Below are 27,997 nucleotides of genomic sequence, written 5' to 3'. Positions count from 1 at the left end.
GCCATATAACTCTTGTAAGATGCATATACAGGCCGAGGGTGAAAGATTCGAACAAGTCACCAATCTTGAGTATCTGAGTTTCAGAATGATCTGTAAACTGAGGTTCAGGATAGGGCTGATCACCATTTATTATTATCCTTGGACGTGCAAAAAGCATTCAATGTGATTTATTGGCCTTTCCTTCATCAAACACTGTGTAAATTTGGTTTTGGACCAAATTATAGGAGATGGATTTTGCTGCTCTACCAAACCCCAACAGCGGTGGTCAAGGTTAACGGCATCCTCTCCCCACCATTTCTGACTGAGAGAGGTACCCGACAGGGATGTAACCTATCCTCTCTACTTTTTGCTCTCACTATTGAACCACTGGCGTGTACGGTACACAGACATCCAGCAAGATGAGTATATAAGACATAACCCTAGGATACCGAGGACGAAATAATTGCCTTATATGCAGAGGATGTACTGATTTACAACACTGATCCTTCCATGAATTTCCCAACCATCTTTCAGACCTTTGAGACGTATGGTGCTTCCTCGGGTGATACCATTTACTGGAGGAAATCAGTGTTGTGCCAGCCATTTGGTGACTTAGATCCGCCCACCCTTCCTCACATGTTAGTGATAGACAGAAGGGGCTTTAAATATTTAGGTTTCTCAATTACACCCAGTAGGGAGACCGGCCTGAAATCTGGGGAAGGTTGTCCAGCAGTTCCAGAGAGACATGGGGATGTGGAGGGGATTGCCTTTGACGCTTTTAGGGCATGCACTATCTTTACGATGACTATCTTTACGATGACCATCCTCCCCAAGCTTCCGTACGTCCTCCAAAATACTTACTGCACAGTCCCTGAAGAGTTGTTTTCCACTGTAGAATGGGTGCTGAGGTCCCTGCTATGGAACAAGGGTCATCCTAGAATAGCACTACAGACTTTACAACAAAAGCCCTATAATGGCGGGCGTACTATTGGACCTCGCACTTAATAGTTATAAATGACTGAATCTAGGCACCCCATATCCACCCGACATACTGTTGGAGTTGGTGCAGCTGAGGACATGATCACACACCTACTTTGTGTATGGAGGGAGAGGAGTCTGGCAGCTGCTACCGGCAACTCGGGAGGTGTTGGAAAAATAAACCAAGGCTACCAGACGTACTTGGTGGGCTAGGTGGGTGACAAGAGGAGAGGGAGCCATTTTCCACGCTTACAAGACATTGAACAACAATATGTGAGACACCTTGCTCAACCTCGGTGGGGGCTGGGTGCGGGATACGGAAGAGATTGATGACACTGACTGGGAAGAAGCACTGATGCATCCGAGGGGAGGGGCTATTAAACCCAGGCAGAGACTCATCCAGCTAAAGATATTATACAGGGTCTACTACGACAGAGCACAATTACACGCTATGGGAAGAGTGACGACTTTGGGATGTCATGAGGTGTAGAGATGAGAGGAGGACATTCTTCCACACACTGTGGGCATGCCCAGTGATTCTGTGAAGCACTAGTGCGTTAACAGTGCAACATCCTTGGGTTTGAAGTCCCACTTGAGCCAACGTATATCCTCCTGTGTATCCCAACGAATGTGGAGGTCCCCCGGACCAAGCTTCTGTTTAGCATCTTGGGTTTGGTGGTGGCAAAGATGGATGTGGCAAGATACTGAGATGTACCGGAGGTCCCCACAATAGGCGAATGGAGGAACAGGATTGATATGTACATGGCCGCTGAGAAGGTTACATACGTGAGACGAGGGAGTCCCCAAAATTCCATAAAGTATGTTGACCTTGGAGTGTGTACTCTGGGCTGGGCCTTGTTGAGGATGAGACTGGGCCTTGACTGTTTATTGCCAAATGCGCTTATTTTTTTGTTTTAAATTTGTTTATTGGGATTTAGCATTTCATGTTACACGTTAACACATAATATCACTATAGTATATTGACCTGTGGCTGCAGACAGACGAAAAATGACTGTGAAGAATAGCATGTACATCATTACTGCATACTATACACTATAAGCCAGGCACAGTAAAACATTCTGGGAGGGACCCCCTTGCCGGACTCTGTTTCTGTAGTAGTATTCTTTCTAGAACCTGGCTGGGTTAGTTTACCATGAGCGTGGAATGATGTTTTATCCCCACATTTACCTTGGCGTGCTATGGCAACTCATTTTGCATGAATGCGTTCCCGTTTGAAAGTCATCGGGTTCAGAAACACCGGCGAAGAAGCAACACTGCTAACTTGGGGGGTGAACTGGGGTAGATGTTAGGGAGCTCGCGGATAGCTGTGGGATCAGTTGCGTGGATGGTTGTGTTTCCATCTCACGGTGCAGTGTCATGTGTGTGTGGGGGGCCGCGTACTACCAAATGTGCTTATAGTGACGTTTTCCACTGTAACTAATGTGTTGCCGGAATATGTCATTGTGTGATTCTATACTGGGCTGCTGCACTGTTCATCCCCCTCTATTACGGTTTATTATAATTCAGGTATCCTGTTATGTTGTACATGAAAAGTAAACCCCCAAAAACATATTTTAAAAATAAAGAATGACCTGCGAAAGGAAGTAGTTCTCTCTAATCACAAAGAGTAGTCTTAAACTTCAGCACCAGTGCTTCACAATTCTGGGCTTTTTTATACGGACCCTCACCTGCACTATCTCCCGAACTATGGAAATCTATAGGGTCAAAGCTATAGGCTCAGCTCTTTATGGTGCTGAGATGTGGGGCAAGGGGAAACTAGTTCACTGGCTAGGGTAGAACATAAATTCCTCAGGTCTCTTGTAAGTCTGGCGCATAGTACAACTCTTTTGTCAATGTACATTGATTTTGGCCACTTCCTGATTGAAAATATAGTTACATTGCGACTCCTTTTCTATTGGCGGAGACAGAAGTATACAGAGGGCCTTGGACCGCACAGGACAGCGCTGGAAACAGTTTTGCAGCACAAAAACCACCTATCTTTTCCATGAATGGTGTATGTGAAAAATATATTATATAGTCTGGGGTTAGTAACCCTTTGGAACAAACCAGCAGGTTCCCAATGTATCACAAAAGACATATTAAAGGAGAGATGTAATCAATTTTATTGAAATAATGAATTGCGGAAATGCAAGGAAGCAACATTCACGGATATGTTTTTAAACTAAAAGTGCATACCAAGTTTTTTGTCTTTTTTAGATTACAATACTGGTCAGAGAGCAAAGCAGCTGTATATTACATATAGATTTGACATATGGCCAATTAGAAACTTCTGTCAGAAGTGGGCCCAAGATCATCTGGGCAATGACCTTTGTGCAGTATGAAAACATGACATGAATCAGAAACAGAGGCCCATGATCTGTGCTTCTGTCATGCATATAGTGGCCCACTAAAAACATGGATTGTACCAGTATGCCGTTTTTTGGGGAGTTAAGCAGTATCTAGAAGCATTCTACGGTCAAGTACAGAAGAGTTTATAGTACCAAATGTGGCTAGACATCTAAGTACTGAATGGAACATAAAAGCAACATTTTGTAGTAGTGATGTTTACAAATCATGTATTGATTACCTCACAGTTAGTTCTGTTGCACAAAGCATATTTCTGACTGTATTTCAGCATAGGTTTATTGTAGAAAGGATTCAGAAAAGGGGGTGGTGATGAACAGAGTGTCTGAATTAAGCAGACCACTCTTACCCAGTCCAAAGATGAGGGCTTGATCCATCACCGTTATTTATCTCACTGCACCATCCCAGCTCCCCGGGAGCTTGTTTCCTTCCCAGTGTAAGAATTGGCTTTTGTAGTTTGGTTTGCCCTGTTCCCATCATGCACTGGGACAGGAACAGACTAATTTGCATACAGCCAGGTTCTGAAACTGGGATGGTGCAGTGAGCTAAAAAACGGTGTTGGATCTAGCCCTGATCTCTTGACTGGGTGAGAGCTTTCTGCTTAATTCAGAGACTCTGTCCCTCACCACCCCTTGTTGTAAATATTGTAGAAAGGAGGCAGACGTATATTATTTTTAATACGGTTACTTTTGACAATGGTTTTACTCTATTGTTTATTGTAGTATAATTATTTAATGTAACAGTATTTGTATTGTTGTGGTTTCAAGGGTTTTTGATCAGAAATAAATTAATTAATGATTAAAAAAGTCTGTTGGTGAGATATTTTCTGTGTGAACTAGCCCTTTGCATGCAAAACATATACATAAACATGAATTGCAGAATGTCCAATTTCAATTAATTTCGCTTAACATGTAATTCAGGAGTTATGTGAATGTTGGCAGCTTAATTACAATGTCTCCAAAGCCTTTTACCTAGCTTGCATATCTGACATGGAACTGAGGCAGGGAGAAACCTCACAAGAAGCCGTATGTGATGCTGTATCAGTCACCCTAGGCAATGGCTTCAAATTATCAAAACGACATAACAAGCAGAGGGGAGCAGGGTGTTTTGAACATGGTTGCAGGGCAGGCACGTCTATGCAGTGAGATTTCATTTCGTTGATAAACTCTTTTGGCCGCTGTTTTTCTGCTTCATTGCAACCCCGGCAGTGGAAGTGGCTTCAACGTGCAGTGAGGTTGTTTGTATTTTTTCAAGGTATGCTCGTGAAGGTGGTCACAACTGAATCTCCCTGGTCCAGCGTTTAAAACTCACTGAGACACCTTTTCGGCTTCCGCCAACGTATACAGAGGTATTTGTCGCAAGGCAGCTTACGACACATCTAAGCTCTTCATCTAGCTCCTGGCACTAGCGACAGTTCACAGCGCTTTGATGAAGCACGCAAGCTACATCTAAGCACTGAAACCAGTTAAAGAAACTACAAGCTCTACAGGTCACACCTGAGCACCACATCCAGCCTCTGGGCCACGTCTGGAGGCCGGTATTCAATTTTGCAGGCCACATCCCAAGTATACATTCCCGTAATTGGAGCATTTTTTGCCAGGCTTAAGTCCACAGACACAATCCTCAGTCAGAGCAGGAGTTAGGAGGCATTAGCTGGAGCATTCACCGCAAAGGAATGGGAAGACATGCTCTACAGAACCACCTCAATGCTAAGAAACACCATAGTGAGAGAAACCTTAGTGGGTACCAGACCCCGTACAAATGCACCAGTGGGATAGACGTAGGACCAGTGAGTGCCAGAGGGGATGTGCTAGTGATGGTACTCTAACACATCCCATTGGATTGCTCAAGGCCTCAAATGGTATGGGCTGAGGCTCTCAATTAAATTGACAGCCTTTTCGAATGGAAGTGGTCCTCAGGCAAGGATGCTAAGTCATCAAAATTCTAGGTGTAGCAAAGGTGACATCACAGTCCCACCCTTACCCCCTCATCAACATTCTATTAGCTACAGAGGAAATGGATGAAATCCATGGAGCAGAGCTTACAAAAGGAGGAATCCTGCCCCTGCATCCAGGAACAACAAAGGCAGCTCCATCTTCACAAAAGGGAAGCTTACGGTAGCAACTGTGATGCCGGGCCTTCTCTTAGATGATGTCACTGCCTTCGGCTTGTTAGAGGTTAACCTATCCTTCTCGGAGACCAAAGGAGTGATAACTGCATATACCCACCTCGATGCAGGGCTTTGACAATCCTCAGTCTCCAGCGAGCTCTTTGCTTTTACACTGTATGTAAACGGTGTCTCCTTTTCTGCTGTGCCCACTGAGTAGCTGTGTCCAAAATGCTGTCAATACCATTGAGATACTGCACACTCCCATTCCATCCACTGAGTGAACCATCATATGTATCGGCCACCGCGGCCTCCGATGGAGGAGCTTGCATACTGCCTACTTTGAAAGACTTAAAAAAGAGAGAGACGACCCCACAAGTTCCAGGGAACAGGGTACGAGAGACTGAAAGTCAAAGAGAATCCCTGGAATAGAGAATTCGATCACTCACTCTGGACATTCTCCTCCTCATTCATATTCACTGGTCAGAAACTAAAAAACAACGTTTACAGACTTATTTATAAAAATAAATTTACATTTATTATAAAACACAATTCATTACATAATCAATTGAGAAACTCATTGTAGAAACAGTAAAATAAGAGAACAATAAAACCATTCAATATTGACAGAATGTGGGCTTATGTTTATCTCAACAAAGCACTGATGCAATATACCCTATATCATTTAAAATTTCAAATCAAACATATAACATATAGACTTAGGATTCCACCCCAACACCAAAGCACATATACTATTATTGCTGATTTCTACGATTCAAGAGCCCTTGTTGTATATTTTATCACATCTCTCCTCCACTCTTTGGCCTAAAGTCAGAGATTTTTCTGGGCTTGAATTCTAGAACATGAAAAAGCGTCGACGCGTTTCGGTGTCTCTGCCTTCCGATAATGGCACACCTTCCTCAGGACGGTTTGGAGTAGTTGGAGTTAATCTCATGTGTCCTTTCCTTCCACAATGAGGTTTTCTTATGTGGACGCTGGCCAGGAGACCTTATGGGTTCCACGGATATTTGACCTTGACCGGTGTGTTGTCTGCGGTCTCTGTTTCTGATTTCCTTGCTAGGCTTTGTTGCCTAATGTTGTGGATAGTAGATCCTTGAGGTCTGTATGTATTGATGGGATCCTTAATTTATCTTCAGCGGGCGTTTTTCATAGATATATGGGTGGCCTGTTCTGAAGAGACGATACGGGAGCTGTGAACTCCTTTTACTGTTAAAAGATGTTTTCACCCCGTGGCGATATTTTCCTTTATTTTCTCTTATGTTGATCTGCTTTTCCCACTTCTGGATAACAGTAGGGTGCTTGGACGAGGATATGTCCAGTCTTTGGTTTTAAAAATCAATACTTTTCCCACGGGTCGTCTGCTTCAGATTTCAGCTCCACTCGTTCGCTTCCGCTGGAACGGAAGCGAACGAGTGGAGCTGAAATCTGAAGCAGACGACCCGTGGGAAAAGTATTGATTTTTAAAACCAAAGACTGGACATATCCTCGTCCAAGCACCCTACTGTTATCCAGAAGTGGGAAAAGCAGATCAACATAAGAGAAAATAAAGGAAAATATCGCCACGGGGTGAAAACATCTTTTAACAGTAAAAGGAGTTCACAGCTCCCGTATCGTCTCTTCAGAACAGGCCACCCATATATCTATGAAAAACGCCCGCTGAAGATAAATTAAGGATCCCATCAATACATACAGACCTCAAGGATCTACTATCCACAACATTAGGCAACAAAGCCTAGCAAGGAAATCAGAAACAGAGACCGCAGACAACACACCGGTCAAGGTCAAATATCCGTGGAACCCATAAGGTCTCCTGGCCAGCGTCCACATAAGAAAACCTCATTGTGGAAGGAAAGGACACATGAGATTAACTCCAACTACTCCAAACCGTCCTGAGGAAGCTGTGCCATTATCGGAAGGCAGAGACACCGAAACGCGTCGACGCTTTTTCATGTTCTAGAATTCAAGCCCAGAAAAATCTCTGACTTTAGGCCAAAGAGTGGAGGAGAGATGTGATAAAATATACAACAAGGGCTCTTGAATCGTAGAAATCAGCAATAATAGTATATGTGCTTTGGTGTTGGGGTGGAATCCTAAGTCTATATGTTATATGTTTGATTTGAAATTTTAAATGATATAGGGTATATTGCATCAGTGCTTTGTTGAGATAAACATAAGCCCACATTCTGTCAATATTGAATGGTTTTATTGTTCTCTTATTTTACTGTTTCTACAATGAGTTTCTCAATTGATTATGTAATGAATTGTGTTTTATAATAAATGTAAATTTATTTTTATAAATAAGTCTGTAAACGTTGTTTTTTAGTTTCTGACCAGTGAATATGAATGAGGAGGAGAATGTCCAGAGTGAGTGATCGAATTCTCTATTCCAGGGATTCTCTTTGACTTTCAGTACTTTGAAAGACTACCTGCTTTTTCACTCCATTTCATACCACCATCAGCAAGGGGATGATGCCTCCATTGAAACACATGCCCCAAAACTTCTTGAGCTTTTCCCCCAAACATCAAAAGCACAGTGTGGTTCTTTAGTCATCTATATACATTAAGGGTCCCCCTTATATCTCAGTTAAGACTGTCTTGTTATCACCATCTCTAGGTATTATATGTAACAATCCCATGGCCTCCTCCTCATCCCACTGTGCAATTATGCAGATTTAGTAAACACATCGGCTGACAGCCTCCTGCACCCGTTCACAGCCACCTACATACCTCAAGGCAGGTCCAACAAACTTAGTGCTGGGATCATTCGACATCAGATTTTACCTGTGCTGGGTCATCGGGAGCTGCAAGGTTACTGGAAACCAGTGATCACTCCAGTTGCCAATTCTTTCCCACAGAAGCGTGGCAATGCCAGTGGTGTCTGCCACCTTCTCCAGTACAGAAAGGGAGACTGTTCCATTGTAGTCACCAAAAATGTGGACCGATAACTTGACCTAAACATAGAATACGATAACATATGTCAAACGCAACATCATAAAAAAAATTCACAGGTAAAATATTTGTCATAAGGGTGCCCTTCACTTGATTGCCGCGTTCCAAGTTGTACGGCGATTTCTGAGGTATTGTACAGACACAAACTTCCCCCATTGAGGTCAATTAAACTTAGTAATAAACAGGGCTTGAAATGGCTGGACATCAGTGCTTGAGACTCAACGGCATTGGAAGTAAGTCACATTGGAGACAACAACTGTTTTCTAGTTGAACCAGGAAATAAGGTTGGAAAGGAACAGGGAAGTACCTGGCAAAAATGATTGGAGAAGACAGCTGGCAGGCTGGCACTGTGAGCTGTCGAAACACCATCAGTCTGACCACTGTGTACTCGCAGGTAGAGGAACTGACCTTGAATGAGTGAAAGAAAAAAGAAATGTCAAAACTCTCCTGAAGTTTACCTCCTCAACAAACAGAGTATACTTGTCTTCTTCTGTTTACGATAGGACCAGTCCAGGTCTGTTGACTTTGATGATCAATTTAGAACACGGCTGAAAACATGTTACTGATGTGCCAAAGAATCTTTGATCCTCTATCTCCAAGTGCTTTCCCTTTGGTCTGGCGATCCTTGGCTTTCCCTAGTACCTGAAACCTCCAGGAAAACCATCCAAGCTCCCTTCATTGCTATTTTTCTTTATCTGGTCCCCACAACTTGTATTGAAGCAGGCGCCCAGATTCAAATCATATGACAACACACTCTACAGCACTTGGCAGAGCTCATGCACACTATATATTAAAGAACCACAACACAATGCAGCGAAATAACTCAACAACACATTAGACCTCGTCCAAATACTGTGCACCAGAACACACAAATCTCAAGTGTGCGCTCCAAGCCATACCGCCCAATACCTCACTTGGGTGCAGGTCACCTCATCATGCCAAACAACTCATTACCAACTCAAACACTCCAACACACAAATCAGCAACATACTACTTCATGCCATCTAACGACGGCATCAGAATCTGTGTCATCATACATTGCACTGTAAATTTCTGCACACAGTCAACAAACCACGCCTCATGTACCACAACATGCCGTGACACCATGCAGCACCGTACTTAGGGTATATTGTACCACACCCAAGCAGTACAACAGCAAACCACAATACAGTGCCAATGAAACGATGGCCACCACAAAAGGGAACTCTATAGCCACTACGTCTCTAGCAGTACTCTGTGCCTTCCCTTAAGCACGTGCCATCACCAGGCAGACTTTAAGATTTAAGAATTGTAAAATATTCTATCCGCCTTGTTGGTGCCCACTTAAGCTATTGCATTTTCTGCTTCCCGGGTTTGAACTCCGAAGCCTACAACATGGCCTCACCACCATGTGATTCTGTTAAACCCCCTAGCTTATTTGCCAGTCACACTGGTAATGGGTTAAAGCATAACACATATCAGGCATAGAGATATGCAGAAGAGTAGCTCATTTTTGGTGCAACCATGCAGCTCCTGAACAGCAGTGAGCTTCTTTTACAGCAGAAATCTGTATATTTTGCACCATCCATTTCCCCTACAAAAGGGCTTCCCAGCTAAACAATACACAAGATGGCTGCCGGTCACTGTGTCAGACAGACCATATATTTTTGGGGGGAAAATAGGCTGGTTACGTGACATCAAGAGTATGTTGTCAGCAATAGGGCTCTGTGGTCGTTGGGACAGTCAGGAACCCCCAAGGAGAGAGGAACTCAAACGCCTGTACTGGGAATGGGTGGACCAACGAGAGATCAGCAGATCCAATGCGGGCAAACTGACAACAGAATGCTACTCCCACAAACAAATCAGATATTATGAGCCCAACCTAGACTTAATTAAAATGCAGAGAGATAGAATACCGTACATGCACTTTAGGTATGGTTCCCTTCCTGTGGGTGAAGCGACAGCAAAATGGTCCGTAAATAATGGAAGAAATTGCCCAAGCTGCAAAGCCCCGATAGAAAGCATTGCCCACTTATTGTTTGCTAGCCCGGCGTACAAAACACTTAGGGGAAAATGACTGAGTCCGCTTTGTCGGCAGCTTGGCACACGGGACCACCATGTTGCGCTTCGCATTCTCAAGTCAGACTCTGGACCTTTTTTATCCTGCTGTGTAGAGAAGTACTTGGGTCAAGCCTGGCTGATATAGTGGAAAGCACTCTCGACTCAGACATAGCTTTTATTGCACACATGATAGTCTGCACTGCTAAGTCATATAGTATTGCCGTTAGAATTATTATGCACAGGCACTTTATTTTTTAAACTACTTTAGCCAGCCAAAGCAAACTGACAGTTTCTCCATGCACTGTACTGCGCTCACACAAAATGATGAAATACTGTCTGTTTTTAATTGGCTATTAGGATGATGATGTGTGCATCCATCATTGTACTTGCTTTCATCAACATTTGTTTCTCTTTCTTTTTTTAACGGTAATGTAGCTATTGTTTTATAGCTTTTATGACTCTTTTGTCGAAATAAAGCTTTTATGATGATATTTTTTGGAGCATATATTATTTCTCCCTGGGCAGGGAAGTTCGCTTTATGAATTTAGAAAGTGATTTATTTGGCGAGACATTGTTCCTACATCTTTATTTTCAGATAGGTAATATAATATTGGCAAAATTCCAGCCAGCTCCTTAGTTAATATGTAGCAGCTGCCTGGGAATAAACTAACTGAAGAGAAGGGATGTATGAGGGTACGACGCGGGCTATTACCACGCGTACCGTTACAACGCGTGTTTTACAACGCAAGTCGTTACCACGACTTGCGCTGTAGGGTGCAGACTTAGGAATAGTTTAATTTACTATTCCAACACCAGTCCCCGTGGATAGTAGGGAAGGTGTTGGAATAATACATTAACTATTCCTTGTCCTTGAGCGCCCTCCAGCGCAAGTCGTGGTTACGACTTGCGTTGTAAGAGACGCGTCGTAATGGTAGCGCGGGGTAACATCCGCGTCACAAAGGATGTTCCCTGAAGAGAAGTAACCATATGTCAGAAGACCTCCCCCAAAGAGATCTTACTGAAATTTCTCACTTTTACCTTTCGAAAGAAAAGTGTTTTAGCCTTAATAAACTGCTGGAGATCCATTATGCTCTGTAGGTTGGAGGTAGTGTTATTGATTATAAGGCGGGTATGCGTGATCCGCGGTCTGCTCCTCCATATTACATACCTCCCAATGATGTGCAAGGGGGTGTAAGCGGAGGCCAGTGGAACCCTTTACAGCAGTGGAGCCCTCTGTCACTCGGAGATCTGAAGAAATCACGTGCGATACTGTAGTGTCTTAGACATAATCATTACAGACTCTTGCTTAAGTCACTGTGCTGTAAAAGCAGATGCTGGTTAGTTATGAATGGGGAAGTTGAAGCAACAAAAAATTGCCCTTTTGGGACACAGCTTTATACTTCATAACCTCTAGCAGACTTTGCAATTCTTTAGGAACCTCAAGAGTTATCAGATTACTAAAGTAAGACCATCTCTCCTCAGCCAGTGTCCCCGTTGAATTTAAATTGACTGCAAGACTTGGAGAAGACGCGTCCCCATCCCACCCTTGGGATTAATGGAGCATATGGTCTGCTTCCTCTACCTGTGTGACCCAGTGGAAGGTCTACGTAATCCAGGAGGAGGAGGAGCACAGAGAAGCCAGAGGCCCTTGATTGATTGAAGCCTGAGCATGCTTTATGGTGACCAGTATAACTCTAATGCAGCCAGACTCAAGCCGCAGATAATGCACACGATTCAGTTGCTCACCCTACACCTTCCCACTACTAATTTTAAAGGGCCCTCTGCAAAAATAAAACAATCCTATCCCAAAACTGATCTGGAAATGCCTGCGGACTCCATTGTTTCCCCTACTAACTCCTCCCTTCCTTAGCTTTTAGCTTCCATCCCTTTCTTTGTACCCAATCTGATGTGTACGTGACTGCATATTAAAGACAACTGAATTGAGAAATGAAGATATTTCTCATTGTTAACGGTTGCTTCAAGGAAGTGTTAGATTTTGATACAGATTCCAGGCTGGCTATCTTAGTAGATAAGGATTTGCATCAGAACCTACGAGTGTTTGCACGGATGCACCTAATACCCCATGACACAAAGTGATACAAAGCAGTACAAACCTCTGTTTGTGCTGAGAAAAGAGTACTTTCCAGTGTGAAATATTTTTGTGCTGGAAAGTGAATACCAATGTTTCTTTTTGTGTCATCTTATGCTGGTGTAAACCTCACCAAAGTCGGCAGTCTAGCTGTGGGACCACAACTCTCCTCATATGAATATGTCCTGCCACCTTTTCCTTTGCTCCTCAGATGAATGTTTCCAGACACTTTGTTCTTTGCCCCCTTCTCAGCCTTAGCTCATATGATTATATATCTGGCCACCTTCCACTTTGACCCAAGCTTCTCAGATAGATGTCTTAAGGAGAATTTGTCAAAAATTATAAAAACTAAAAATGAACAAGCAAAACAATTATTTTATGTTGCAACAATAAATCCAGAAAACTAATTTCTTCTAAGACAAACTTTCAAGGAAATGAATAACTCTGGGCGTAGGACTACGCTACGCTCGCTGAGAGTGCGTAGTTTGCACTGCTACACAGTACGCGAATTGCACGTAGCACAGTGCAAAAACGCGTAGTGTAGCGGGCATTTTTTGCTTGCTCACGGTCCTCAACACCAAGTTGGCGACCGCAAGCGAGCAAAATCAACATCCCGGCGAGACTTTTTCCTTGTTCGCGATCAGCAACATCAAGTTGCCGATTGCAAGCGTGGAAAATAAACCTCTCGGCGAGATTCTCAACGCGGGGAGGTCAGGTTTCTCATTGCGAGGGGTCGCGAATGCTCGCGACAACTCGTGATGAGAACTACCAGTCCACATTGAGAAAGCTGCAGCTCGAGTACAAATCTACTCGAGCAGCAGAAAACGAACGCTTGCACTGTTCAATATACCGTTTGCAATGATAGCACAGTCCGGACAAGCATCTGGTACTGTGCAATGAGTGTGAAAAGCATTTTCCCTACCGCACTACACAGTCGCGTAGCTACACGTAGCACTACTTCGCAAACTACACCCAGGGTTAGAACTGAATAGGATTCAGAAAGCGTTAAAACAATACAGTCATCAATATCATTAGGTTGTAAAATATATTTTATTTTCTAATATCCTTGACATAAAATAAGCTAGCTGTTTGAGGGGTGTATGGAATGTGTTTGCTGCAGGCTGGAGTTCTTGTCCAGGAGAGCTAATGCCGTTCTCCTGTGGACTAATACACTTGTGGGCCAGTTTTTCGGCTACAGAGGAATATCAGCTTCCAGATACTGTGCCTGTCCCTACAGCAACGAGCATTGTCAAAGTGCAGGCAACCTTTTTGCTTCGCCAATGCTTATTTTATTTTATCAAAGTTTTTGTAAAGCTTTACTGTTGGGGAAGGTGTTGACCCAATATAAAAGAATAGATTGGCTAGTGGCAAAAGTATGTTTTTGGTCTCAATAAGCTTGCAGTGCCATAGTAGCCCCTGGCACTGATGAGGACTGCTTTATGTGCTGATGTGCTTACTTGGGAGGGTTCCAAATGTTGTCACTCACAGTAAAGTTAGCCAATGGCTGAAGTGGGCTGATCCATGCACCATGCTGTTTGCTGTAGTGGGCAGAAGAAACATGTATATCTCACAACAACAGACCAATGGAGGAAGAGGGCTAGCTGTAAGCCCTATAGTTATATGTAAACGTTTAGTAAAATCAAAATTTCCTGCCTAATGCCAGACCTAAAAACGGAACTAGTTTTGTTCACACATATACTTTTTGGAGCCATGGTTCCATAACTCCCCAAGTATCCCTGGAGGCTTCCTGCCAAACTCACAAGCTATGTTTGGTAAGATGAGGATGATATTGCAAAGTGTTTCAGGCCTGCTTTTGGCTCCTAGGGCAGCTTGGCTTCAGTTCTATCTCCCTAGGATGTATCCAAACATGCCTTTCTCAGTAAGCCATGGGCTTTAACTGTGTCTTGGTCTTCAGGGTTATACATAGCCCTAGTAGAATGCGAACAAGTCCTGCAGGTGCCTATGGTTTTGGAGCCCGTGATATCCCCATCCTTGAGGGCGGGGCCTGTTTGAGTCTTTTTTCCACCCTCAGGTTATTTCTCTGTTCCCATTTACTACTAGAATAGCTGTGGATAATAGCATGGGAAAACATTAGGCCCCTGGCAGCATCTTATCACTGGTGGGCGGAGGATGCAGTGTGGGAGGTGGGCGGGCACAGGGGAAGGGTCGTCACGTGTCGACGGACCATAGTAAATAGTCTGCCCTCACTGCAAATTCTGACGCTGGATGTCAGTGAGTTGTTGCAAATTGCGTCAAACTGTCGAAACGTGATTACATTCCCGTGTCTAATCACAGAAGTGGCATAATGCTGTCTTTTCAGGTGCGGTGAGCGGTGATTAAATGTGATTGGAAAAATGAAGGAAGACAGATGTGCGTACGGAAGCAGAAGAGGGTGGCCTGCGTGGGCAGAAGGTCTGACCAACTCAAGTTTTTAAAGTAGACTAGAAGAAAATCTGGACAGCCTTTTGTGTGAGTTGTCTTTCCAGTGCTTAATTTGTAAAAAATAAATGCCATAGCTCTAGTCAGGAGGCCACTGCAGCTTGCAACGCACATTGCCCCTCCCAGCGTATCCAATGGCAGTAGCAACACAACTACTAACCATCACACTCCTACAAGTGTGACAATTTAGATAATAGTCATTTTTTATGTATAGTGATTTAATAAACAATTGTAGTTGTGCTAACTTTAAATTAGAGACAGTGCCACCATGTGGCAATGAATTTTAGGGCTTGGGATGTGGAATTATGATGATCACATGTTTGTGTGCTCACATGGCCTAAGGTTATTGTCATTGTTTTTTGTGTATAAAATGTAGTGCCCTACTGGTGTATTAGCCAAATTCCTATGGAGTATGTTCGTATTTAGGTGCTCATTAGGATGGCGGACGGTAGGAGGGACCGTCCGCATGGGCAGCGGCGGTCCCTCCGTGCAGATTAGGATGTGACCGCCACCCTGGCGGTCACATCCTCAATATTTAACATTGTGGCGGGTGCTGCTTGAAGCAGCACCCGCCGCAAGGTTAAATATGCATGCATCGCATTTGCATGCACAAAGCGACAGGCACCGCGCAGTGTCTGCTGCTTCGTGCACGCAAATGCAGGGGGTACCATAGGTACCCCCCATGTGCACCCCCCCGTCACCCTGGGGGCCCGCAATGGGCCCCCAAAGATATCTCCGTATGCCTTTCCACGGCGGAGAAGCCGCCGCGGAAAGGCATCAGTGTTCCCCCATCCTAATATGGCTGGCATTGTCTGTTAGACACCGCCTCCATATTAGAGCTGTTCCGCCGCGGTCGTAAGGCGACCGCGGCGGAAAAGCGGGGTGTCTTTGAAGTCTCCGCAGCGGTTTTTCCGCATCCTCCGGGCCGGCGGACACTTCCGCCGGCCCGGAGGATGCGGAAAAACCGCAATCCTAATGAGGGCCTTAGTGGGTTTTTTTCAGAACGGGTTTTCCTCTCTTCAGTTTTTGCAACTGTGATTGACATAGATGCAAAAGGAAGACACATAGACCATCTGGAGTTGTGGGATAGGGCTGGGCCTTTGGGGAGGATTTTTAGGGATTGCCAACCCTGCAGGTTGTCCTAGATATTGAAATCCCTTCAGGAATCCCTACGCAAGTCAGTAGGAAATAAGAAGATGCTGGGTACCGTGCACAGGTTAGGTTTGGGAAGTGGTGAATAGCAATGTGACATGGCCATGACGAGCGCCGGCACTCAGACCTTTAGAAACAAGCATTTGCAATGCAATCTGGCTCGCATTTGTGATTAGAACTATTGGTGTTTTAAATGATAATGTTTTTTAATTATATATTCTTTGTAATGGAGTGGATGTATGTTGTTTGTCCTGGACTAATGCGGTTTGAATTGGAATTGTTAGTTGTGGAATTTTGTAGGGTAGAATTGTGTGGTGTGTATTGTATTTGTGTATTGGAAAGGTGTGGTATGGTGAATAGATGGGGTGAGAGCTCTTTAAAGTAGTTAGAAAGTAAAATTCGTAGTGATATGCAGTTTGTGTATGAAGTGATGAATGAAGTAGTAGACGAGTAGTAGAATCAGTCTGTGGGAAAGACAGAATGAAGGAAGAGACGGTTATAGATGCATAAAGAGGCTGCACTCGGGTACGCAGAATACCCCGAAAGAAGAGGAGAGAGGAGGAGAGTGTGTGTTTGTGGTTTGGATTTTAAAACAAGTTATGGTAAAGAAAATGTGTTAAAAGACCTGAAGTGAACCAATATGAGAAGAAATGCTAGATCAGTGCATGAGAGAGCAATGGAGTGGTGTGAGTCCGTGAGAGAGAGAGACAAAGAGAGAGAGAGAGAGAGAGAGAGAGAGAGAGAGTGAGAGGGAGAGGGAGAGGGAGAAGGAGAGGGAGAGGGAGAAGGAGAGGGAGAAGGAGAGGGAGAGGGAGAGGGAGAGGGAGAGGGAGAGGGAGAGAGAGAGAGAGGGAGAGAGAGAGAGAGGCACTTGGTGGATGGGGGGTGGACCTGTACCCAGTACTATGATGTATATGAAGGGAGAATGTGTGAGCAGGCAGTTTAGGGAAGACATAGGCAGTGTGAGGGAGGGGTGTGTGGGGGAGGGTGGTATTGTGAGATGAGAGGTGTTAGTGATAGTGTGAGGGAGAGATAAAAGGGACTGTGTGTGTGTGAGAGAGATGACAGGGTTTTTTGAAGTGCCATGTAGAGATGGGTTTTATTTGTATTTTTTTGTTGTGGAATTGTGTGGTGGGTGATTGTGTTGTGTGATGCTGTGTGGTGGAAATATGCTGCCTTGTTTGTGCTGGGGCCTTATGTGGCTAGAAATTAAATGGTATGAACTGTAGAGGAATTATGTATAGTGAGATACTGTATAGTGGAGAAGTGTGGCTCAATGGTTAGAGCGGCAGACCCTGATGCAGAGGTCTAGCCCGGGACCAGGGTTCAATTCCCCGCCTCGGCGGGTCTTGGGCTCAAAAATTCCACAGACCTGATAATTCTCGCCTCGGTGCCTATTCTAATCATAGAGTGCAACTCTGGGCAATAGCTTGCATAATCTCCACAACGGCCCCCACAACGCTAAGGATGCCTGGCTTCCACCTTGGGGGTGCCCAGGAGTGGATGCCTCACAGGGAAAGCCAGGATGGGTTCCACAGTGGTATTCATGCAAGCGCCTTGAGACCCTTGCGGGTGAGTAGTGTGCTATACAAGTATCAATTTACATTTACATGTATTTAAATATGTGGATTCGTTTCTGGAGTTAATGTGTGGGGGGTGGGACAAAATTACATTTCAGTATGTCATTAGTGATCCTCACATCACCAGGGTTATAAAACAGATTTTTACTGGGAAAAAGGGAAGTGACTTTTATATTTTAGGAGTTAAAAGTATGTTAATGTTTCATCTTTTATAGCAGTAACTTTGTTTTAAACGTACCAATTGAAATTATAATCGACATGATCTGCTATCACAGTTAAACAGTAAACTATGACATTGTAGGATGCTTTGCTGATACCATTATGTGAAATACTCCCCCAAAGAACAGCAGTTGACAGTGTTTGGGACCACTATTTTGATAACTGCAACTCACTGCCTCTGAATAGTCAAGGTTATAAACCAACTTTTGCTAGACAGTGAACAGAAGAACACAGTAGAACGACTACCATAGTATGTGTTTATTTTATAATGTCAAATTTTTATTTTGCAGTCTTTTATTGCATACATTAAATAATATAGACAGCAATCCGAGAGCTATTGGCGTTGTCAATGTCTTTTAGCCATGTGCTATTGAGTAGAGTGGATGTATGTGGGGTGGAGTTGAAATATGTGTAGTGTAAATATGTGGCATGGTGTGGAGTGGAATTATATGGAGAGTAATTATATTGCATGGTGTGGATTTACATGGTGTGGGGTTGAATTATGAAGCATATTGTTGAATTATATTGTGTGGATTGCAATTATGAGACATTGAAATGAGTTCTGTAGCGGAATAATATAGTGTGCATTTGTGTGTTGTGGAATTGCGTGGCTCTTAATAGTGTAGAGTTGTGTTGAATTATGTGGCGTTGAATGCTTGCTGTCTTCATAAGACATCTAAGTGCAGGCGCAGTCTGCATCAGTTGGCTACATTGTCCAGTAATCTCTGCGGGCCTTAGAATGCTGTTGACTTGGAATGCGCTAGGGCTAGAGTTACCAACTGTGGAACCTGGCAACCAATCGGCTCAACATCCTGTGAACCTGTGCAATTCAGGGTGGAAAAGAAACAAATATGACTTTGTGTAATGTAGCCGGTGCTCATGTAAAGTTCTACAACCCATTGGGTCAAGTTCGCATTATATAAAGTTGCAAAAATAATAATGATTTGACAGTGAGAGTTGATGTTGCCTGTGGACAATATGAGAAACTTGGATAATCTTGGTTGGTGAGATAAGGAAAAGATTACATTCTATAGGGAATGCAAATTCAGTTTCAGACTTACTTTTTGGATTAGAAGAATCATTTTGCTTTAAAATTATTCATCAGGGGAGAGTAATTTAGTAATTTAGTTTTTTGGGTGGCTAATAGCGACTGATTGGGTATGTGAAAATACATTGTTAAAATATTTTAAAGCACAACTTTGATAAGACCTGTACCGTGTGGAGAACAGGAAGGTGTTTTGGGGGAAGATGAAAGCCCTGCTTGTGTGAATTTGCAGCAGCGGCAAGCAATTTAGACAGGATTGTTTAGGTGAAGGGCTCAGATCGAATTCTTTTCATTATGAAGAGGGGGAAGGCAGGTTTTAAGTGACATGGGCGGTCTCTCAAAGGGGCGTGGCTAATGTAATTAAGGGTATGGCTTAAAAACACATAAGCTAAAAATCTGTGCTTAGCATATTGAGCCGCCCGACGTGTATTTTGCTGTTAGTGTCATTGTATCCAGATATATGATACAACAAATAACATCCTACCTGCAACAAGTCAGGACTATCAGCTTTGTCAACGGATGTTAGTTTCATAAGATAAATAAGCAGCAACTATGGCTTGTATTGAAAAAGCTTCCACTTAAAGCCCTGGTGACACCACAACAAAGTTGATGCTCCCGACTTTCAAAAAGAGAAGGGAAATCCAGAGAGAAAATGACTAACTTTAAAGGATTTCCCTTCCCCATTAACACTCACCTGGCATGACGTCATGATGTAACTTCTCCACTAGTGAGAAGCGAGCAGTCTGAGCACGCTCACATCGATGTCCTGCTGTCACTGCAGTCCAGAATAAAAATGGACCACAGTAAAAAACAGAGCCTGATAGAGACCCGTTTCAAGGCCCCCTTTAAAAAACCGCCAGTGCTCAGCACCGGTGAGACCCGGCCCACTTAAAGCCCTGGGGGAAGGGGCTATATCGAGGACTTCTGCACTGCAGTCACTGGCTCACAACAGTCAGATGTAGGCTAAAAGAGGTGTAGACATTTTGTATACCCTTTGTAATTTATAATTAAAGAAGAAACCAAACTATGGGCCCGATTATGATCGCGGACGGACTTGAGTCCGTCCGCGACCCCTGAGGAGGAGGGAACGTCCGCAGGTGCTGCGGCGTTCCCTCCGAGCACATTAGGATGTGACCGCCAGGGTGGTGGTCACATCCTCTATCATTAACATTGCGCCGGGTGCAGCTTCAAGCTGCACCCGCCGCAAGGCTAAAAATGCATGCATCGCATTTGCATGCACAAAGCGGCAGGCACTGCGCAGTGCCTGCTGCTTTGTGCACGCAAATGCAGGGGGGGTACCATAGGTACCCCCCATGTGCACCCCCCACTCCCCCTTCACCCAAGGGGCCCGCAACGGGCCCCCGAAGTGAAAGTCCGTATGCTTTTCCACGGCGGAAAGCCGCCGCGGAAAAGAATGTCTTCCCCACCATCCTAATATGGCTGGCGGTGTCTGTTAGACACCGCCACCATATTAGGGCTTTTCCGCCGTGGTCGTAATGCGACCGCGGCGGAAAAGCGGCGGACGGAATTCAAGACCCACCAGCCATCCTAATATGGCGGTGAGTCTTTGGAGGCTCCGCAACAGTTTTTCCGCATCCTCCGGGTCGGCTCCACCGCCGGCCCGGAGGATGCGGAAAAAACGCAATCATAATCGGCCCCTATGAGCTTTGTTTATGCTGCGTTTCACGTAGGGAATTCATGGTTGTTCCGTATACAGGATCTGTAAGAAAGAAATCCAGTTTGTCTAGGTGACATGGAATGTGCACTTATCGACTTACAGGATGTTTTCTATGCAGGAGCATGCCTCGGCTGAAGAGTGCCCCCACTGGTGAATCCCTCATGCATCATAATTACGTGTTGATAAATTTATCTGGTGGCAACCATGCTTAAGTTGAATTCGTAAAGTACGCTTTTGGTAAATGTCCAAACGAAGATGCGCAAAACTTTACAATGAGCTAGATTTTGCAACACTTTTTTATAAAAGAGCTTCAAGTCATCACTTTTTACAGTTCGAAAATGAGCCCTCGGGGGACCAGATGAAAGCCATTTATGGAGCTGCTGAAAACCTCACCAGACATCTCTGACAACATTGTCAATTAAGCTGAGCAAGTAAATACATTTTAAAGGAGAATATAAATGTTCTCAGGCTTCTAGGAGCAGCCTGCTGTTTAAAAGACTGGATTCCACAAATTGCAAGAACCCACTCGTTCCGGTAAATTAAATATCTCTTACTCTTTCCCTTCAAAATTCGTTTTATATAAACCATTTCAATGAATGCAGTGTTGCTATCTTGTGTTGTTCTGCTGAGGGGGCTCCATTACCCAAATTACAGCGCACTGCTACACGCTCTCGAATGGCGTACAAAAGATTCTGTCTGCAGTAGGAACTGTGGGGGCTGTGGGCACAGATTGTACTCGCCGACTACGGACGGACGTTCAGAGACCTGGAGCCATGGAGGGGCAGGGGCGCTAACACAGGATCAAATAAGCTGCTGGGAGAGGAAAAGGGAGTGGGAGGAGGAGGGGCAGGGAGGAGGCAACAGGCAGACTGTCTGGAAGCTGCAGGTAGAAAGCTCTGTGACTGAAATGAGCTCTTCACAAAAACAATGGCCACCTTCAGAAGACGTATAGAAACAAAGCCGTCCAAAACATTGCACATTAGCTTCATGAAAACAGAGGCAAGCTTCCCAAAACGTATTGAAACAAAGCCATATAAAAAATCGAGCACAAGGGTCTCGAAACACAAAAAAAAGGAACATTCTAAACAAAGCTGTACAAAAAATAGCACTGACGGTTTATTAAAACAGTGGCATTCAGAGAAAAAATGGGCAGGCTGCAACGAAAACAAGCTTCACATAAACAGTGGCAACCTTCCAGAAACATATTATTTATAATATGTATGTGGCGTAAGGAACAGAAACATTCAGGAAAAAAATGCTGAGGCTGTAAATAAAAAAAGAGTGCACAAACAATAAGGGAGAAAGCCTTCAGAGAAAGGACACCATAATAGGCCAATACTAAAGGGGAGGGGCAAGACACAAGAAGGTGGGACAGATAAGAACATTAAACCATAGAAAAGCAAGCTTTTAGGAACGACACACACTTGAACAAATCGTCAGCGATGGGAATGAAAGCCTGCATACTGAACACAGCATGTCTCAACGAGACAGCGCATGCGCTGCCTAGGCTTGACCTAAAAAAAGTTACTGTGCCATCAGGGCATAGAGAGGGTTTTGGGAGTAGAGGCCACATGCAGGAAGGATGGAACTTTTGCGAGGAAGGAGTCATCGAACTACCAAGTGCACCAGGACTGGCTCAATCTCATAGCAACGGATCCCAGGTACAAGTGGCCAAAAGGGATTATATCCAGGCTTAGGTGGGAGAGTACTTAATGGCGTACAAGAACAGAGGACACGTGTAATCCAAAAGCAGTAGGAGCCAGTTTAGAGGCTTGGACAGCAGCTTTAGGAGCTAAGGGTGGCTTAAGAGGAGGGCAGAAGGCTAGTGAGAGATAGAAGTTGGAGGGGGTTCTAGATGAGGATGAAAAGGTCAAGAACAAGGAGATACATACTTGGAGGGGGCGTGGCAATAATACTGTTAGGTAAATAATGCATGAAGCATTATTCCATATATCCTTAACATGCCAGAAAATGGCTTCCCATTGAGTAGACTGCCTGTGCTTGCTACAGTTCTGCTTTTCTGTCCGGGGCTGACTGAGAGTTCCCTGGGTGTGCTGAGGATCACTACACCCCAGATTAATCAACACAGACTCGAGGGGAGAGCCACCGCAGGTCTTACCTGCTGCTGCTGATGACCGACCAAAAGAGCCACAATCCCCTGCTTCGTGCACCTGAGCTCCATCTCCTTGGCTATATCAACAAAACAGCACTCCGCAGCTCGGCCAGCGCACGGACGCCACCCGGGCAAATCCTGATCCAAGAGCGGGCCCATCCTTGCCGGTCTTTGGAAGGATGATACAGGACAGAGCCAACCCTCTTGCTTTCGGCACCCTGGATTTTGTGAGTAAATACAGTAGCCTATGTAATTCAGTGTAAAGCCGCTTTCGGCATTTTTTGTTTCATAACCTAATACATTGTTGCCCTGCTATTGGACAGAAGGTTTAAACCGCCCGCTTTTGATATTTAGCCTCAAAGAAGGCATTCTCCACCGGGGCATGATACTACCCACTGTTATTGAATCCGTCATCCCTATTGGGACATTGAAACTGATGGTTTAATAAATCACCTGGGTTGGATGGAAAAACATGCCACACTGAACTCATCTCGCCAGAAGCTCATATACTCCCAGAGCTAATAAAGAAAATACTAACATTCGAAAATTAGATTTTATACGAGCGGATGGGTCACACTATTATAGTTATACACGTGCTGGCTCTAAACTTGGGTAAAAGGTAATTAACAGAAAAACATGGAAGAAAACAACCTATACCATTAACAACTACCTAACAGGTGATGTGGGGTTAATCGAAAACGAAATAATCAGTGTGGAAGAGAAACTTGCACCAACTAAGCAAGCTGTTAATGAGGTTTTATGTAGTGTAGAAACTTTAGGGGCCACCACTCTTCCACATATAGATTTAGATAACTCTGAAGCCTCAAATATTTCAAATACTTTCTCAAGTGAAAAAAAGCCCCCATGTGTGTACAACCAACCACTAGCCTTACTCGAACTCTCTCCCACACATGATCTGACTTCCCCTCCGCAAAGAAAAGCATATAACTAGAGGGTGCATTACCACCTATCCGTAGCAAATACACTAATAAAAAGACTAAGGTGCCCCAAGCCAACGCAGTCAGGAAGAGGGATAATAAAAAAGGATTTGTAAATAGGTGAGATATCACGACCCCAAAAAGAATAGAACCCCTTATAAAGAAATGACATACACAACAGGATAATATGAAACAAAAAGTTTCCAGGAATTAAAGAAAATCAAAGAGAGGGTGGAAGCGATAGGAAAGACTTTTGATAGTTTACTAACCCCCCAACCCCTCCCAAAATGATCTCATTACAGGGGCCAGACATAATGCAAACAAAACAAATAAACTTATAAGGTAAGATCCAGAGGTGCCATTAAATTCTGTACATCAGCCTTGCTCTACTGTGTCATGGAGAACCCAAAACAATGAAAGTGATACATTAGAAAGCTTAATATTCTTGATTATATATTATTGCCTGTACGGGTGGGGTTGTTTTAGTGTTGGGTGGGGTGGGTGGGATTGTATTGTAAAAAAATCTCCAATAAAGAATCTTTAAAAAAAAAACAATAGAAAGCTTAAATCAGATACCTATCGTACAAAGAGAAGATAATTTACCCAATGAATCTAGCTTAGTAAAGTCTGATTCTTTGGCTCCCATTCCAGATACTCTGCACTTGCCACCAGAGGCCACCCCTTATGTCATCATTTTCCAAACTTAAGAACCGCATGCAAAGGAGAGGTGGAGAGACTTCAGAAATAAAGTGGCCCACTGGTTAACCAGATTTAATCCTGATACTAATTTGTTACTCCAAGAGATTATCATGGTCAGAAGGGTGAACAGGATAGGCACTTCTCGAAAAATAGGAAATGAAGATTGCATTGTTGTTAATTTCCAGCACCCTGAAATGGTGAAAGGCCCTTACTTTCAAAACTCAGGCCAGACAAGGATACTTTAATTATACTGAGGAGACGATTTCAGCCATCCCCCTAGGTTTTTTCCATCAACCTCCAGACCCTTTTTCAGAGAACAGGGCTGCTCACATTTTCTTCGACATAGAATCTATAGACAGAGCTTTTCTTTACCTTGCTCAAATAGCTTTGCCCACTTTCATGCCTTGGTGAACAAGACTGACAGTGGGGGAATATTGGGGTTCTAGAAGAATCTAGATGGGTGAAGGATAAAGATACTAGGGGCATGCAGCAGTGTCAGAACCATGTTCAGATAAGATCTTAAAACCTAGAACATGGAATGTTGCAGGAATCAAAAACAAAATTGACAATTGCAAAAGCATATATATACCGCACAGTTGTTGTGTCTACAGGAAACATGGCACATATTGATAGATATCTTTAAATTAATACCCTTGCCACACACTCATTACACGGGCAGGCCTAGGGCAGATAGTCAATATTGATATTTGCTATTGCACCTGTAATTGTAAAGAAACATATAAAAATTGCCTTTTTCCCAATTGGCACTCTTGCAAACGGATGAGAAACAAATATTTAAATTGATACATTTTTATAATAATGTTTTTAACAGTACAAGGTATAGAGTAGTGGAGGACCTTGTTGTCGAGCTTGAATAGTTTAAGGGACATGAGCCTAATTATACCTATGTATGGATTGATGATTTTAATAGCGACACATTTTGACATTCAGGTTTGGATATCTGCGGCTACACTGGGGACCTGGGAATCAATCAGGATCACTTTACCCATGGTAGGTGTGGGGAAGTGAAAAAAGAATGATTGTGTGAAAACAACTTAGAATTATTGGAATAGGAAGGAGGTAAAGGAAAGTATTTTACTTATCAAAGGAATGGGAACTCTTCCTCTATAGACCATACAATAATGTCAACAAATAAGTCGCGGCATTCCGTTCGATCCTCCTGCCCACTAAGTCCATCCTTTTGCTCTCCTTATCAGGTGGTGGGCCAGAAGTAGTGGCCACGTTGGCCCTCTTCCTTGCTGTGGCCGTGATGATGGAGTCAGCCGAGACCATGCCTCGAATGTAGGCTGGATCCTTTGATGAATGCTTGTACTTCTTTTCCGTTCTGGGAGTAACTGCCTTGCATGTTGCGGGCTCCCTGAATGCTTCCATCCCCTGCGCCAAGACGCTATCGAGCATAGGCAGATACTGGCTCCTTGTTTGCTTGGGGAGTAGTGTCTCGAGAAGAAAGTCCGCTTTTTGCTTCTCTTTGTCGAGCTTGAGTTTAAAAGCTGCTGCCGCAGACTTTATCACCGAGTTGTAGGCCCCGATGTCGTCCGGCGGCGATGGCCTCGAGGGATATGTGTCGACCGCCTCTTCCGGGCCCTCAGTGTCGACATCCAGGTAATCCTCCTCCTGCGGGTCAGAGGTGGCCGACTCGGCGTCCATCCTGCTGTCCTCTTCTTCCCCATAGCTGTAACTCTCGTAGGGGTTCTCGTCATCTTCCTGGTCGTCGACCATTTCGACGCCCGGCTCATGCTCCTCGACGTTTTCATCTTCCTCCTCGACCAGATCTAGCACGGGTGGCTTGGTCTTGTGGGGAATCGTGAAGGCTCTCATCTTGGCGTCGAAATCTTTCTTCCGCTGCAAAATGTTTTCCATTTCGGCTTCTAGTCGCCTTCTTTTCTTCTCCATCTCGGCCGCGTTGTCCGTGCCGGGATGTTCGCCCCCTCTCTTCAGCGCCTGGCTCGGCGGCGAGATTTTCGGTGCCGACGACTTGGACGTCGAACTGGGTTTCGGGTCCCTGGACGGCGTCAGGGCTTTAGGGTCTTTCTCCCTCGGCGTCGATCGTTCCCTTTCGGGGGCGATTTTCGACGACTTCGGCTGTTCAACAGCTCTCGGCGCCGGGGACTCCTTCTCAGAGGATCCGCTGGGCCTGTGGGTAGTCGCGGACGTCAGGTGTTTCTGCGTCGGCGCTTTCGGGGTCTTGCCCTCGTTTTTTCGAGACTCAGAGTCTCTCGTGTTCTTGGGGAACGACGAGTCTCCTACCTTATCCGATGTCTTCGTGTAATCGGTCTCTACGACCGTGTAGCGGTCGTCTTCGGCGGCAGCGTTGTCCTCTTCCTCCGAGGACATCCCCAGCTCGTACAGCGATGGCGTCGGGGCTTTTCCTTGGAGTGTGGCGTGCGCTACCCTCTGGCTCTTTCTCACCCGAAGGGTCTTCGGTGCGAAGGCGGAGCAGGCGTTGCAGTCCTCGCTTCTGTGGTCTACCGGTAGGCAAAGGTTGCAAACCGGGTGTTGGTCTTTCTGCGCGTACTTGTGGTGGGAGTTACGGAAGAACTTGAACGGCGTGTTGTCCATCATCGAGTGTTCAGGCCTCCCTGGCCGCGTGGACGTCGACGATCGTCGAAGTCCTCAATGATTTTCCCTTCTTTTTCGCTGGTCCTTGATCGGCGAAGTCTTCCTTTAGTCTTCTCGTGATTTTCTTCTTCAATCTCAGTCTTTTCCTTGAACTTTCTCCAAAAATGTCTGGAGCCCAACGGGAACGATCCAGACCCGACCGCAGAAAAAAGAATCTGAAGATGGCGCCCAAGGGTGGGAGCTTCCGCAGGAAGCATGCAGACGTCACCGGAAATACACCCAAGGAGTGGTGACGCCGACGCCCACCTGGGCGACGAAAAAAAACCCCCAAGAAACAAAGAAAAGACTACGAATCCGGACCCAACCACAAGACCGCGGAATATGCACAGCGTAGTGAATCCAGAAAGATTCACGCTGCAAAACTTATGGAATCAGTCTTGAATGGACAGGAATTGATGAAATATCCCTATTGGAAAAAGCGGTAAAATACATTTTCTTGTTTGTACTGACATTGAAGCCACCCCAGAAATGATTGTGACATCATTCAGTAAAATTACAATGTACATAGCTACTAATCTAAGAGTGGTTAGTAAAGATGTCAAAAGGTTGAACAAAAAGGATGGTCCGACCATCAATGTTCCCTTGCCAACCAAAATTTAAGAAGAACCTTACATTGAGACCCAAGGGACAAAGAAGAAGTTAAACTTCATATAAATGATCCTTGAATCAAAGGAAAAGGCACTTACATGAAAAGCATGGCCGAATTGGACCGGGCTGCTGCTTTGAAAGACTTCACGCTATTTTGGAGGGTAATTAATTCTCTATTCTTAAAAGATGACTTAGAACCAAGGGTGGAGTCACTAGTTACCCCGACAGATTGGTTAGATCCCTCTGGAGTCATATTTAACTCTGGGATCGAGCACCAAAATAAAAGAAAATTCTTGGCATTTAATAGCTCCACTGAAGGTGCATTAACCAGTAATATCCATTTTCAGCTAGTTACCACTGAGGAGGCCACAATAACATG

General features: G+C 44.5%; 1 protein-coding gene across 1 annotated transcript in view; it reads right to left on the bottom strand.

Annotated features, from left to right (window-relative positions):
* Positions 1-27,997, bottom strand: part of LTK (leukocyte receptor tyrosine kinase) — a 655,467-nt gene that overhangs the window by 173,226 nt on the left and 454,244 nt on the right. The window contains exons 8-9 of the mRNA XM_086937237.1: positions 8,706-8,806; positions 8,231-8,400 (exon numbers count right to left, since the gene is read on the bottom strand). Of these exons, the coding sequence (XP_086793363.1) occupies positions 8,231-8,400; positions 8,706-8,806 (271 nt within the window). The remainder of the gene's footprint in view (positions 1-8,230; positions 8,401-8,705; positions 8,807-27,997) is intronic.

Source organism: Lissotriton vulgaris, chromosome 9 (genome assembly GCF_964263255.1).
Source record: "Lissotriton vulgaris chromosome 9, aLisVul1.2, whole genome shotgun sequence".
Lineage (NCBI taxonomy): Eukaryota > Metazoa > Chordata > Amphibia > Caudata > Salamandridae > Lissotriton > Lissotriton vulgaris.
The sequence above is the reverse complement of the archived record's forward strand: the minus strand, read 5'-3'. Positions and strand labels throughout refer to the sequence as shown.